The 13,260-nt window shown below is 46.4% G+C and overlaps 1 protein-coding gene across 2 annotated transcripts in view; it reads right to left on the reverse strand.

The window, feature by feature from the left end:
* The window catches only part of dop1b (DOP1 leucine zipper like protein B), a 63,487-nt gene that overhangs the window by 39,273 nt on the left and 10,954 nt on the right, over positions 1 to 13,260 (reverse strand). For both annotated transcript variants that reach the window (XM_088600891.1, XM_088600902.1), the window contains exons 2-5: positions 11,200 to 11,361; positions 1,785 to 1,966; positions 1,197 to 1,367; positions 503 to 692 (exon numbers count right to left, since the gene is read on the reverse strand). In XM_088600891.1, coding sequence (XP_088457017.1) covers positions 503 to 692; positions 1,197 to 1,367; positions 1,785 to 1,966; positions 11,200 to 11,337 — 681 coding nt within the window. In that variant the 5' untranslated portion in view covers positions 11,338 to 11,361. The remainder of the gene's footprint in view (positions 1 to 502; positions 693 to 1,196; positions 1,368 to 1,784; positions 1,967 to 11,199; positions 11,362 to 13,260) is intronic.

The raw sequence follows: 13,260 nt of genomic DNA on the forward strand, positions 1-13,260 counted from the left end.
ATTTCATGCACAAGGAATTTACTCTGGTATACTTGGTGCTGCAAAACCATTCTACATACACTATACACAAACAAGACAATAGACAGCATTGATACAGTGCACCTACAACTAGGAATTCTGGTTTACCAAAAGCTCAGTCCTAGGAAAGAAGCTGTTTGAGTACCAGGTGGTTCTGGTTTTAACAGACTAGGAAGTGTCTTCCGGACGTTTAGGAAACGGGTGATAATCTGGGCGAGAGGGGTCAACAGCAATCTTTCCTGCCTGCTTCTATGCTCTGGCCTGATTGAGGGATTCTCAGCTGGCTGATTCTCAGGAGCAACATGTGTATCTGGTTTTTATTTCACCTTTGCTCTCGATGTGCTGTTTTACTGAAGCTAACTGACTGACCAATTGCTGGCTGCATCTGTACATAAGTGAGGAGTGACCCAGAGATCTCTAACAGCCTTGGAACCATGGATCCTCAAGGCTGGACTAGACTTGCACTGACCCACACCACACTCACCAGCAGCTTGTAGTCCATTCCCAGCATGTAGTTCTGCTTCCTCCCCGACTCGACTCTGTTGAAGTGGTTGACAATAAAAAGGGAGGCTGGAAGACGAACCACAGGACTGATCAGGACACTCCCCCACAGGGCACCATAGAAGACCTTCTGCCCAACCAGGAGGGACAGCTTGACAAGAAGGGCATCAGTCCTGGCAGAGAAAGGGGATTTTTGTTGGAAACTCTGTCGTAGTCTTGGCTATGAATTTGAAGCTTTGTTGAGAATGGTATGGATTGCCTAATTGATCCCGAAATTGTGATGAGTTTTTTTTTTTTTTACATCAGAGCTGTTTTTGTTCTGGAATGCAAAGGCTCACCAAGACCTCAAATGAGAATTGCCAATTTCGTGTGGCTGGACACGTTCATACCTCAATGCTGGAACTGGAATGGGAGTGAGGAGGAGCAACAATAGTTACCACCATGTACAAACATAGTCCAAAATCACCTGCTGCATCAATAAAATCTGTCAATAAGCAGAGGTGGACCTAAATATTTTAGTTCTTAAATTCACTGAGTGCAGCAAATCTCAAAGTCAATTCTGGTGCAAAACTAAGACTAAGGCTTCTAGTGTGCAGGAGAATAACAGAAACTAGGCATGTGCTTTCTAGTTTGAAGTAGTGTGTGAAATCCAGGAAGGCTCCAGGAGGATACCGTACCTGTCGTAGACTTCCAGGCCTTCTTCCAAGCCCGGCAGGAGTCCCGTGACGAAGGCCTGGAGGCTCGGCAGCAGCGACTTCTGCAGAGGAAGGTAGTACCTCTCGTACAGGGTCAGTAGAGCCGGCTTCACTGACATGGCAGCGTGGCCCAGCAGAGGAAACAAGCCAGAGCTAAAAGCAGACCAAACCACACACGAGTCTTTAGCAAAAGGTCATGTAGAAAACAATCAAGGAAAAAAAAAATAGAGATGTTAGTATTTAGGCTACTTCTCAGTTTCTTTCTACCATACTGGCCACTTCTAAGCCTCTCTAGGAGTCTTCAAACACTGGCTGTGCTTGCGTGCTGGGGTGTGGGATTAGAGCCTAATGGTTAAACACTGTGCGCAAATGAGTGCAGATTTCTTCAGGAGTCTCCAGTGATTTTGATTACTGTTCATGGCATGGAGCATGTGGAGCCATCCACGAACATATCCCGGCTTCACTGCCTGTACATTTACTGTCCTCTTCTGGTTGGACTACCTGATCTAAACTACCCCAGTAATGTAGCACACACAACCAGGTGAGGGTTATGAAAAGACTCCAACACACCTGTAAATGAACAAGTCCTTGGCCAGCCATTTCGTGCCGATGATTTTAAATATGACCTCGTACGTCTCAAGTGCTTTCAAGTGGACCCCGCTGGGGAGGGCAGGATGCAGACACTGAGCCAAGCGCTTGCCGATGATGAGGCGCTTGGGGAGCAGGGAATACTTTAGGTTACTCTGCAGGGCCTGCGGGAACAGGAGCAAAGCAGAGGTCAGGTCAGAAACCCTATAGAAGGGCCTCCCAGAGTAACCTTGCTGGAACACCAGGGCAGGAATCCCAGAGCTCCAGTTCAGAGGCTGAATACCATAGTTTATTAGTCCATGAACCCAATCGTATCACTTCCACAGAGATGACCGATTCGCTGTGAACCGTCAAGTGACCAAAATGGGCCTCTTCTCACTAGTAACTGCTTCATGCAACCACAACCAGCGCTCTGACTATAAAACGGTGTCGAGATCTTTTCCAATTCTGTTTACCGTACTTGTGCCAATCTACTCTTCAGACCGAAGACCCTTGTGGTTAAGGTTAAGCCAGCTATTTTTAACATCACTTTATACCAGGAAAGCAAGCAAACCTTTCCATTTCAGAAAGTCTCAATGCATTCGTTTTTAAAGAGTACCCACGATACCATTTATCTCACATTTCATCAATTAACACACTGTTAATCAACAATTTCAGGGTATTTGTGTCACAAGAAATAATTCAGACTGATAAGAATGTCCACTGCCAAGCCCAGGTCAGCATGTTGTAGCGGTGAGGCTTAATAATAATGCAGAATTAAGTGTTTCTGAGCTTTCCCAAATTAGGCCTCATTTCTCTGTTCATCTCTGTGGTGCAGCCACAGAGAAACCATTCATGCAAGGTGATTTAAGGTCCAAGGACAGCTCCCAAAGGGGGATGCACTTAGCTAAGCCTGGCTATCATGATCAATGGTCACCCATTGGCGCCTATCTGTCTAGGGAGTGCGAGTTGGACATCTGGATTGCATTCCTAAGTGTCAGGACTAAGTGACTCATATCTCACCTTGATCAACCAATCAGGGACTGGTAGGGCCGAGTAACCCACGTGGGACTCTGATGCCCATGGAACTTTCAGCCAATCAATGAGCTGAAGTTCCTCCAGGTAAAAACAGGCAACACAGAGAGCCTGAGAGATTCAGAAAGGGTGATTCAACAAGATTCAGATCCAACAATTCTAAAGGGAATTCAAAGGAGAATTCCAGGGCAGGACGGCCCAGGAGCAGAAGGCTCCCAAGGGCAGGACATTCTCGCAGCGCGCCTCCTGACCATCCTGAGACTCAGCCCGGACAACCACGGAACGGCCAGTGTGTCCGAGTGCCAGAACTTTCCTTTGTTCTAAGAGTCTAGAGTGGAGGTTGCCAGAGAGTAACCAGCAGCAGGCCTCCTGAACAGGTCGGAACTGTGGAAAGCTGAATCACTATTCAGAACTAGCTCTTCATCAGGAACGAACCAGTCCTCTTCCTGACTTGCTGGGACCCACAGTCATCTTTTCTCCTGTGCACAAACTTTGCTAGTTAATGCCAACAGTGAGCATCAGCAGCGCACCGTCGCAAGCCGCACAGCACAGCCTGGCACGGAGCCAGAGAGCGCGGATTGGACAGCAACAGCCTGCAACTGTTTCTTTGTGCCCGCAGGAGATCTGAATCCCCAGAGATTGGATGAGTATTCAACTTCAATGCATTACAGCTCGAGAATTCAATTGTTATCCCAACCAGTTGATATCAATTTAATTCCTAAGAGTTATGTACTTGTTTGAGTATCTAATGTAGAAGTTGTAACCAAGTTCACTTTACGAAACGGTCTTAATGAATGATATACTGAACGTATGTCCTCTTGATGTGTAACACTTTGTAACTGATTGAATATATATCTTTTGTATTCTGATAACCCTCTCGATAAGATCTGTTAGGTTTATATGCATATTCTATGTATTAATAAATGTATCCTCGTGTATTAGTACCTGTGTGTGCGCGTTGTTTGAGTTATGTCGCATGGTTGGATTCTAAAGCCATCAAAAGAATCAACTTTGTGATTTACTGCTACAATTAATAATTGTCTCAGTAAATGCCCAAACCCTACAGAACTGGTGCCTTCAGAGAGCCACTATGATTACATATTTGGCGTCCCTGAACCGGCTATGAATCACTACATTTATTTGGCGTCCCTGGGCCGGCTTAATCTACATTATTTGGCGTCCCTGGGTGGGCGTGGCAAGACTGAAATGAGTCAACCAGGCGGAATAATTCAATATAAAACGCCGCGGGTTTCATACACGACAATACAGTGTGCTGAAAGCCGAAAGGAAAAAAAGTTCCCCTTGCTCTTTAAGCAGTGCTTGATTGTTTTGTGATCTTTTGCGATCTACCGGGTTGATTGCATACTTGATCTTGTGGTTTTCTGTGGTAAAACTGTAATTTCGTACTTAAAAGTAATACTCTTTAAGTTTAACGATGGTTGCTAAAAGGTCTGAATTCGAGTCGCTATTAAGCACTCTCTCTAGCAGCGACAAGTCTGACCACGATCTCTTCCATCTCTCCGTCAGCGGAGAAGCTAGTAGAATAAATCTCCATTCTCTGAGAGAGCTAGCGAAGGACATAGAGAGATTTGACCCCGCAGTGTCAGAGAATAATATCGAGAGTTATATTCAGGACCTCAGGTATAACCTGCAGTACCTGCCAAACGCCACAGAACAGGAGAAAGTGTTTCTGGTCAGGAAAACTACCAGCAGAGCTGTACATGAGTGGATGGCTAGGCAGATGAAAGAAGTCTGTAATGACTTTGAGCAGCTATGTCAAGCACTTATCGAAGAATACAGTGCGTTTATTGACCCGACTGCTGCGATAGCCGCCGCTCTTAACATTAGGCACGAGAGAGCAGAGTCCCCTCGCGAATATTACGAGAGACTTAGACGAACTTATTTTGCAGGGCGAAATGATGAGGGTTGCGAAGAGAACACACATTTCAAGGGTTTATTCATTGCGAATCTCCACCCGTCAGTCAGAAAGATGATCTTAATGCATACAGATGCACAGACCATGAAAATGACTGATATTAAGAGATTCGTGCAGAAAGCCTGGGAGTATGATGTCCAAAGTCGCTCTGAGCAAAAAGTTGCTAAAGCGACTGCGTTCGCCGTCAGAGCCAGCAGGGTTAATTCCCCCCTGCTCGAAGGAGCACAGGCTCCTGAGCTGGCTAAGCCCCGTTCCAAAGCACTCACACAGGACCGCACCCAGCGTCCTAAGTGCCATGAGAACACCGGGGGAGGGAAAGGGCTAGAAAAGGCTGAACAAAAGGATTCAGTAGCCGCCCGCCTGGCCAGGCTGGAACAAGCTTTATTAGGACAGGGACAACCGCTCCCCAAGGCTGCCGGAAGCGTGAATGAGCTGATACTCTCCACTGGAGGAGGCGGAGACCCGCCCCCTCTCCCTCCCTCAGTCTATCTGATTGAGCGGAAGGGTTCCTGCCAGGATAAGGTCAGCCACTCCCAAGTGAGTGCTGACTCCACCCCTGAAGTCACAGAGCAGGCAGTAAAACGCAGAGGAAAAGCAAGAAGCTTTTACTTCAAGGCTGCCATGGGAGATGTCTTACCCAGTGAGACACTGATTGACACTGAGGTTGAAAGGTGTTTGAAGTCACACGGCAAGCTCAAACGGGTAGAAAAAGAAAAGGGCATGCGACTCAGAGAGGAACCTTTGGTGAATCACCAGAAAGGCAAGGTGTGGAAACAGGTCAAGGCTCCTAAGCCTTCTGTACAGAAGGAAAGGGGGGCCAAGAGGCAGACTGTGCTCACACAGTGCCCACCGAACACAGAAGCCTATGCGGAGATTCCTTCTGTTCCCTCTGGACAAGAAATAAAAATATTTCCTTGTTCCCCAGATATACAGGGAAGTCCTGTCCCGGCTGAGGTCCCAACAGCCTCCCTGCCACAGGAGCGCTGCTCCGAGCAGCCGCCTGATCCACCAGGTAAAGCACACACCTTTTACATCCCTAAAGAGGAGCAGATCTCCCCACCTGGCGATGAAAAGGAGCTTTCCCTGTACACCCTGGCACCCAAGAGGGGTCAGGACCACCACCCTGCAGTGGTGGAAGGGATCCAGATGGCAGGAGAGCAGGTTGGTGATGTAGCCCTCACCCTTAGCCCTGACAGGTCCTCTATTAGTGTGGATCTGCTTGAGCAGCTGTCACAGGGCCACCGCCAGGTGCCCCTAGTGCAACATTCACAGGTTAGACAGGAGGTCCAGCTGGACGCTGAGACTACTGCGCTGTGGACACACCTGATCCCAGATGCCGATTCCCTCTGCTTTGACCCAGGGAACCTGCAGTCAGGTAACATTATTTCTCACGACTACCAGGTAGTGAGTGAGACTGACCTGATTGTTCCTGCCTCAACGGCAGGGTTTCCAACACACCCAGTCCCCCAGAAGGGACAGGGAATGAAAGCCGAGCCGGTTTTCTTACAGCCACCAGCTCAGTCTGTCAGTCTGAGTCTGACCAACAGTGGTTCAGCCAGACTGGAGCTGGATGGTCAAGTCACCCGCCTGCCAGTGCAGGACATCGCAAAGAGAGGTGTCAGAATCCCCGCCTGCACTGACATGGGCCTGGTGAGTGATAGTAAGTTCAAAGACAGTGAACTAGCTATCTCACTGCTGGGGCAGCTCCCTGAAGCCCTAGCGAGGGAAGGGGGGAGCGAGCAGGTGTCCTACACCTACCCCCAGCGAACGATTGTAAACATGCCGATAGAGGGATTCCTCAATCAGGAAGTGTGCAGGGTGGAACTGAACAGTGAGAATGGGGTACCAATCCCAGATCACTCAGGTGCTCCAGATGACCACTCAGCCGAGGGTCAGGCATGCTCCACCGCTGCACCACTCCCTGCAGGGTTCCTAGAGCACAGGCATGAACAAATCGAAAAAGCAGATGCCCTGGAAACGGAGGAGCAGCATCAGCCGCTGCGTCAGATCTCCCCAGATTTCCAGGATGTTGGTGCCCAAGATGTCACATGGCATACTGAGAAAGACACCATGTACACGCTGCACCAGCTTAGAAAGGCAACAGTCACTCAGAAGGAGATGACTGGGATCAGCCACCCGAAAAGACTTTTGGGAGGACTGATTGCTGCCGCCACTGTTGCACGTTTGCTTTTTCTGGTAGGTTTGTGTGCTACTGGCACTCTCACCCTGACTGCCCCAAGAAGGCAGGTGTCAGAGAGGCCAGAGGGTAGTGACAGACTGTATCGACAGCAGCAAAAGTTGGAAAGCTTAGGGAAAACCCTACAGGCAACTTCCTATGCAACAGGGTTAAACCTTATTCCCCAAACAGTGGACATGATTGTTGGTGTTATACAGTGGGTTTATGCTTGTGTGCAACAGGCCAGAATGTTGACACAAGACCTGTTAAGGGAGTTTAGTGCCACTGTGGCCAGTCTAGCCATGGCACAATTCCCAACCCACTTGATTCCACTCTTCTCAGTAGAGGAGTATGTGACATTAACCCCATCGCTCATAGCTCACCCAGAAGGCAATCCAAGATTGAATTCGGTTCCAAATCTTGAGATGGGTATGGCTACCAAAGCTATCCATTGGCTGTGTCTAAACGATTCACCAATGAAGGGTGTAAAGCTACTAACGAGCAGAGGGAGGTTAATGGACCCCATGAAGAGCAGGTGGGAAGTAAATGGCTGGTCAGCACACCACATTTAACTGACACTATGACTTGTGACGGGCATGATACAGCTACCGCAATGCAGCTACCTAATCAAACAGTTTTCCTGTAAGTTCCCAAGGAGGCCATAGTACAGCTTGGACTTAACACTGTACGGTCTGGAACCAGACAATATAAGACCAAACTTGAGGTCGTGGATACCTTCAGGTGCCACACTATTGAATTGGATAGAAATCCAAGAAACAGTAAGCCCTGAAGAGGTACAGGTAGTTAGTTTGCTTTAATGGAACAAACCTCCAAACCACCCTAGCAGATACCCAACACAGGTGTTGTGGTTCATCAGGGGGCTGGGAACAGGAACTGTTGTTATTGTAACACTACTGGCAGGAAGCTGGATCATGACTGACAGTGTACTCTGAATGATGTACTCTCACATCAAGATGTACTCTGGGTAGCACGAATGAGTCAAAGGTAGCATGTCAAAAGAAAGGAAGTGACTTCTCCCCAAATATCTACCACAGAGGTATCAGATATTGACAGTGAACTTCCTGATGTGTAATTCCTAGACTGAGATAATGTCTCCTACCGTGTTTATACATACTCCAGATGTTATTCATCCTGTTTGTATCCAATGCTGGTTCCGGTATGAATTCTCGAGGAGTAATGTAGACATTTAAGGTTAATGTTCTAATGGCAAGGGACATCACTTAACTCTGTTTTGTTTTGAAGGCAACAATGCCTCGGGACCTCGTGGCCTTCAAAAAGGGGGGATATGTAGCGGTGAGGCTTAATAATAATGCAGAATTAAGTGTTTCTGAGCTTTCCCAAATTAGGCCTCATTTCTCTGTTCATCTCTGTGGTGCAGCCACAGAGAAACCATTCATGCAAGGTGATTTAAGGTCCAAGGACAGCTCCCAAAGGGGGATGCACTTAGCTAAGCCTGGCTATCATGATCAATGGTCACCCATTGGCGCCTATCTGTCTAGGGAGTGCGAGTTGGACATCTGGATTGCATTCCTAAGTGTCAGGACTAAGTGACTCATATCTCACCTTGATCAACCAATCAGGGACTGGTAGGGCCGAGTAACCCACGTGGGACTCTGATGCCCATGGAACTTTCAGCCAATCAATGAGCTGAAGTTCCTCCAGGTAAAAACAGGCAACACAGAGAGCCTGAGAGATTCAGAAAGGGTGATTCAACAAGATTCAGATCCAACAATTCTAAAGGGAATTCAAAGGAGAATTCCAGGGCAGGACGGCCCAGGAGCAGAAGGCTCCCAAGGGCAGGACATTCTCGCAGCGCGCCTCCTGACCATCCTGAGACTCAGCCCGGACAACCACGGAACGGCCAGTGTGTCCGAGTGCCAGAACTTTCCTTTGTTCTAAGAGTCTAGAGTGGAGGTTGCCAGAGAGTAACCAGCAGCAGGCCTCCTGAACAGGTCGGAACTGTGGAAAGCTGAATCACTATTCAGAACTAGCTCTTCATCAGGAACGAACCAGTCCTCTTCCTGACTTGCTGGGACCCACAGTCATCTTTTCTCCTGTGCACAAACTTTGCTAGTTAATGCCAACAGTGAGCATCAGCAGCGCACCGTCGCAAGCCGCACAGCACAGCCTGGCACGGAGCCAGAGAGCGCGGATTGGACAGCAACAGCCTGCAACTGTTTCTTTGTGCCCGCAGGAGATCTGAATCCCCAAAGATTGGATGAGTATTCAACTTCAATGCATTACAGCTCGAGAATTCAATTGTTATCCCAACCAGTTGATATCAATTTAATTCCTAAGAGTTATGTACTTGTTTGAGTATCTAATGTAGAAGTTGTAACCAAGTTCACTTTACGAAACGGTCTTAATGAATGATATACTGAACGTATGTCCTCTTGATGTGTAACACTTTGTAACTGATTGAATATATATCTTTTGTATTCTGATAACCCTCTCGATAAGATCTGTTAGGTTTATATGCATATTCTATGTATTAATAAATGTATCCTCGTGTATTAGTACCTGTGTGTGCGCGTTGTTTGAGTTATGTCGCATGGTTGGATTCTAAAGCCATCAAAAGAATCAACTTTGTGATTTACTGCTACAATTAATAATTGTCTCAGTAAATGCCCAAACCCTACAGAACTGGTGCCTTCAGAGAGCCACTATGATTACATATTTGGCGTCCCTGAACCGGCTATGAATCACTACATTTATTTGGCGTCCCTGGGCCGGCTTAATCTACAATGTTAAAGAAGAAGATTGGAATCAGTTCTGAGAGGTAGTATTTCTCAGCTGGAGCACTGTGGCACAGTGGAGTGCCTTCAGACAATAATGGGTATTGCACTGAAGTTTGGAAAAATCTCATGAGAAAATACAAATAAATTGAATACATTCATTTCTGTTTCTTTATATTAGTTTTTGTGGAGTAACAGTTGAGTGTTCAGTGTTCACACACTCAGCAGAGGGGCCATGCTCAGAAACCATGCAAATGGGAATCACGTGTTGCAAGAGTTTTCAGCAGTGAAGGATGCAAAAAAAAACAGACCAACTGATAGTAGCTGAGCAAGAGCTCCGGAACAGTCAATGAGTGTAAAATGACAAAAAGGCCAGAGCAAGAAACAGCGAAAACGGTATGTGCTTCAGTCTACGAGCCCACACCCTGCACAAGCTGCTGAACTTTAGCCATGCAGCTCCTCTAGACTAATCAAACACTGCACATCACACACCCAAAACACATGGAGCACGGGACTGTTTGCCTAACAGATTCAAATAAAAACCCTTTCACGAAATGCGTTTGGATTGACAGGAATATGGCAGCTGGAAATCTGGAAATCAGACAAGCACTCACACGTAACACCCTTTTGATTACAAGACATTGCTGGAGCCCGACTACACATGGTCAAAAGGCGGTCTTTTAACCTGCAAGTTTGCAGAAAAAAGAATTTCATAATAAAAGTTATTTTTTTATGTGAGAAATGCAAAAGTGAGTTGATAAAAAGACTAATACCTAGTAGTCAACCAACAGTTTAGTTTACACCCAGATTATTTTTTAGTCTAAAACTGTTTGAGTCCCAGCCCTGTTTCACAGTGTTGCAGTGGCTATGAGCTCAGGTGGCCACAATGCCCAGGATCTGATGACGTGCCTGTTGAGAGCTCGTAAATGGGGTAAAAAAGAGTGTTGCAATCTATATAAAAACTTAACAAAATTCAAGGTTCATGCATCTCTTTCTGAATGTGCTGTGCAAATTAGTGCAGTACCCAACTTCAGCTTCTCTGAAACTTCAGCTCCTTCTCTGTGCTTTACACATTCAGGGCAGCAAAAGAGACTGCTGTTGCTGACCCATTTTCCCCTAACATCCTGTGAGCCCAGCAGTCCCTGAAGGACTGGATCAGCTTGGTCCAGCCTACACCTGGAGGACAGGAGCACATTTTATTCATCCTAGCTAAGAAAGATGAATAGATGAGACTCCCACTTCACAGTGCTTTCATCCATCACATCTTTAATAAGCCAACAATACATGCAGGAAATTTTAAGTTGGCCAACCTATTTTGAAATAACTAACACAATGATCAACATGGAGCCAATCTGTTCATGAATTACGATCTGTGGTGCTTTGCAAAACCTTGCACAGGTCGGATTGCTTTGCAAAGAGCAAACCTTGAACGCCAAACAGATCTGTGTGTGGTTAAGGCATGAGTCAAAATCAGAAGTGACCTGAACGCAGTGCATGCTGGTAACTAGAACATACCTTGTTGAGCTTGCCCAGAGAGGAAATGAGGTCGGCCCATTCGCTGGAGGACTCGAAGTTCCTCAGTGCCTTCTCGATCACAGATGAGTAGCTCCTGTACCGGTAGTCGCTCAGCAGCTCCTGCTCTTCTGGATCCATGATTCAGCCCAGCATGCTCGAGACCTGGGGTGGAAGAGCATGCCAAGGACAGTGAGCAGGGATCTGATCTCTCCCAGCTCCAATGGGAGCAGGGCGACTTCATTCCTCCATTCCTGGTCTTCCTGTACTCTGGAATTCTCTCACTAACAAGAATATTGCAGGGCAAGCGCTTCTCAGTTGAGGTACTTAGGCCAGCACATTTGACTGTGATTTGTGTTTCTGGATCCCATGCTTCCTAGTGAATACAAATCAGGCGTGCATCAGAATCAATATCTGAACATTAAAAGCTTTTATTATAGGTTATACTGCATTAGTGGTCTAACCTTTAATCTTGATCATTTCCATTCATCAGACCTGAGTGCTGTGCAGGAGTAGACAGTATTTCTTTTTCCTGTATATAGTGTATTGGTATTTGTACCTAGGAGCTGACAAAGTCTGCCCTTTTAATGGGGCAGTTAGGAGCAGGAATAGGCAGCTTAGCTTTTATTATTATTCACCAGAGCAATGGTTCCCAGCCGTGGCCCTGGGGGACCCCTGTCTCTGCTGGTTTACATTCCTAATGAGCTCTAAACCACCAGGGATAATTGACACTTTGTAACTGATCTACTTGCTGTTTCAGACTTTTGTTTACCTGAATCTGCATTCAGTCCTTGGTTAAGAAAAAAAACACTTCAATTGTACGGCTTCTAATAACTTCAGCATACAGAACTGTAAACAGACTCTCCTCGGTGACACTTCTGTTGAAACAGCAGTTTATAGGTGATTGTTTTTTTGACAGATACAGGTGGGGAATGATAACTGTGACCTGCTGTCAGCGTGCGAGCAACTGAAGAGGCTGCAGCTGGAGACAATCACTTCTGTGATGGACGGCGGCTCAGAATATCTCTCTATCATCCGGTGCTCTCTTTGAGGAGGCGTGAACATTAGAAAGTCAGAATGGTCACGAATGAAAAGAGGCCCTTCAGCCCATCTGGCCCATCTGCTAGTCAATAGCTTATGAATCTGAGGATCTCATCCAGGCTGTTCTGGGAAGAAGCAGAGTATCAGCTTCAACAACATAGCTGGGTAGCTTGTTCGACGCTCCCACAACCCTTGGGGTAAGGTAGTGCCTTCTGTTCTCGAAATTAAATTAACTTTCGTGTAGTGTCCATTTGGGTCCTCTCTTCTGTGTTCCATTCATTCTGAATGGGGGCGCTGGGGTGACTTTGTGCGTGAGGTAGCGGAGAAAAGGGTGAGAGACAACCCCACACACTATGGTTTAGAAAGGAAGCCCCTGAGAAACAGCAACCAGGAGAATGAGCCGAAGACCAGAGCTGCTAAAAACACACTCAAAGGAGCGATAGTGCAACACAGACAACTCAGACAGTGTTCACCCTGAATTGGACATTCCAATTTTTTTCTTTTTTTTTGCAGGTTTCACTCTCTCACTCTGTCCTTTTTTTAACCAACCTGTAACAACAATGTATCAAACACTCCCAGCATGAGAGATGCTCAACTGGTTACATTTTAGGGGAACACACCTGAATGAGGGAGTACAGGGTTGATATCCATTACAAACCCCACTTAACACTAAGAGCTAAAAGCAAACTTAAAACCGTGTCCGACACAAAACAATCAAATCAATTATCATGTAGGCAGTACATTTCATTAGAGCTAACTTTGAATTTACATTGTCAAGCAACAAACCTTCGAGACTCTTCATTCAGTTATCTACCTATTGAAAGACGTTTGGAAATGCTGTGAAGACAACTACAGTATGGATGAAAGCTGGCTGTTTTTCATGTTGTGTTAAACAAACAATACCACAGTGAAATCTTTCATTTAGTTAAAATTGTGGTAACTCTTAAAGCAAACAGAAATTCAGAGGACATATGATACTTCAGAAATTAAAGATCCTCCAAACGCAAAGTACAATTGTCTTAG

This window comes from Lepisosteus platostomus, chromosome 2 (genome assembly GCF_059453375.1).
Source record: "Lepisosteus platostomus isolate fLepPlt1 chromosome 2, fLepPlt1.hap1, whole genome shotgun sequence".
In the NCBI taxonomy this organism is placed as follows: Eukaryota; Metazoa; Chordata; class Actinopteri; order Semionotiformes; family Lepisosteidae; genus Lepisosteus; species Lepisosteus platostomus.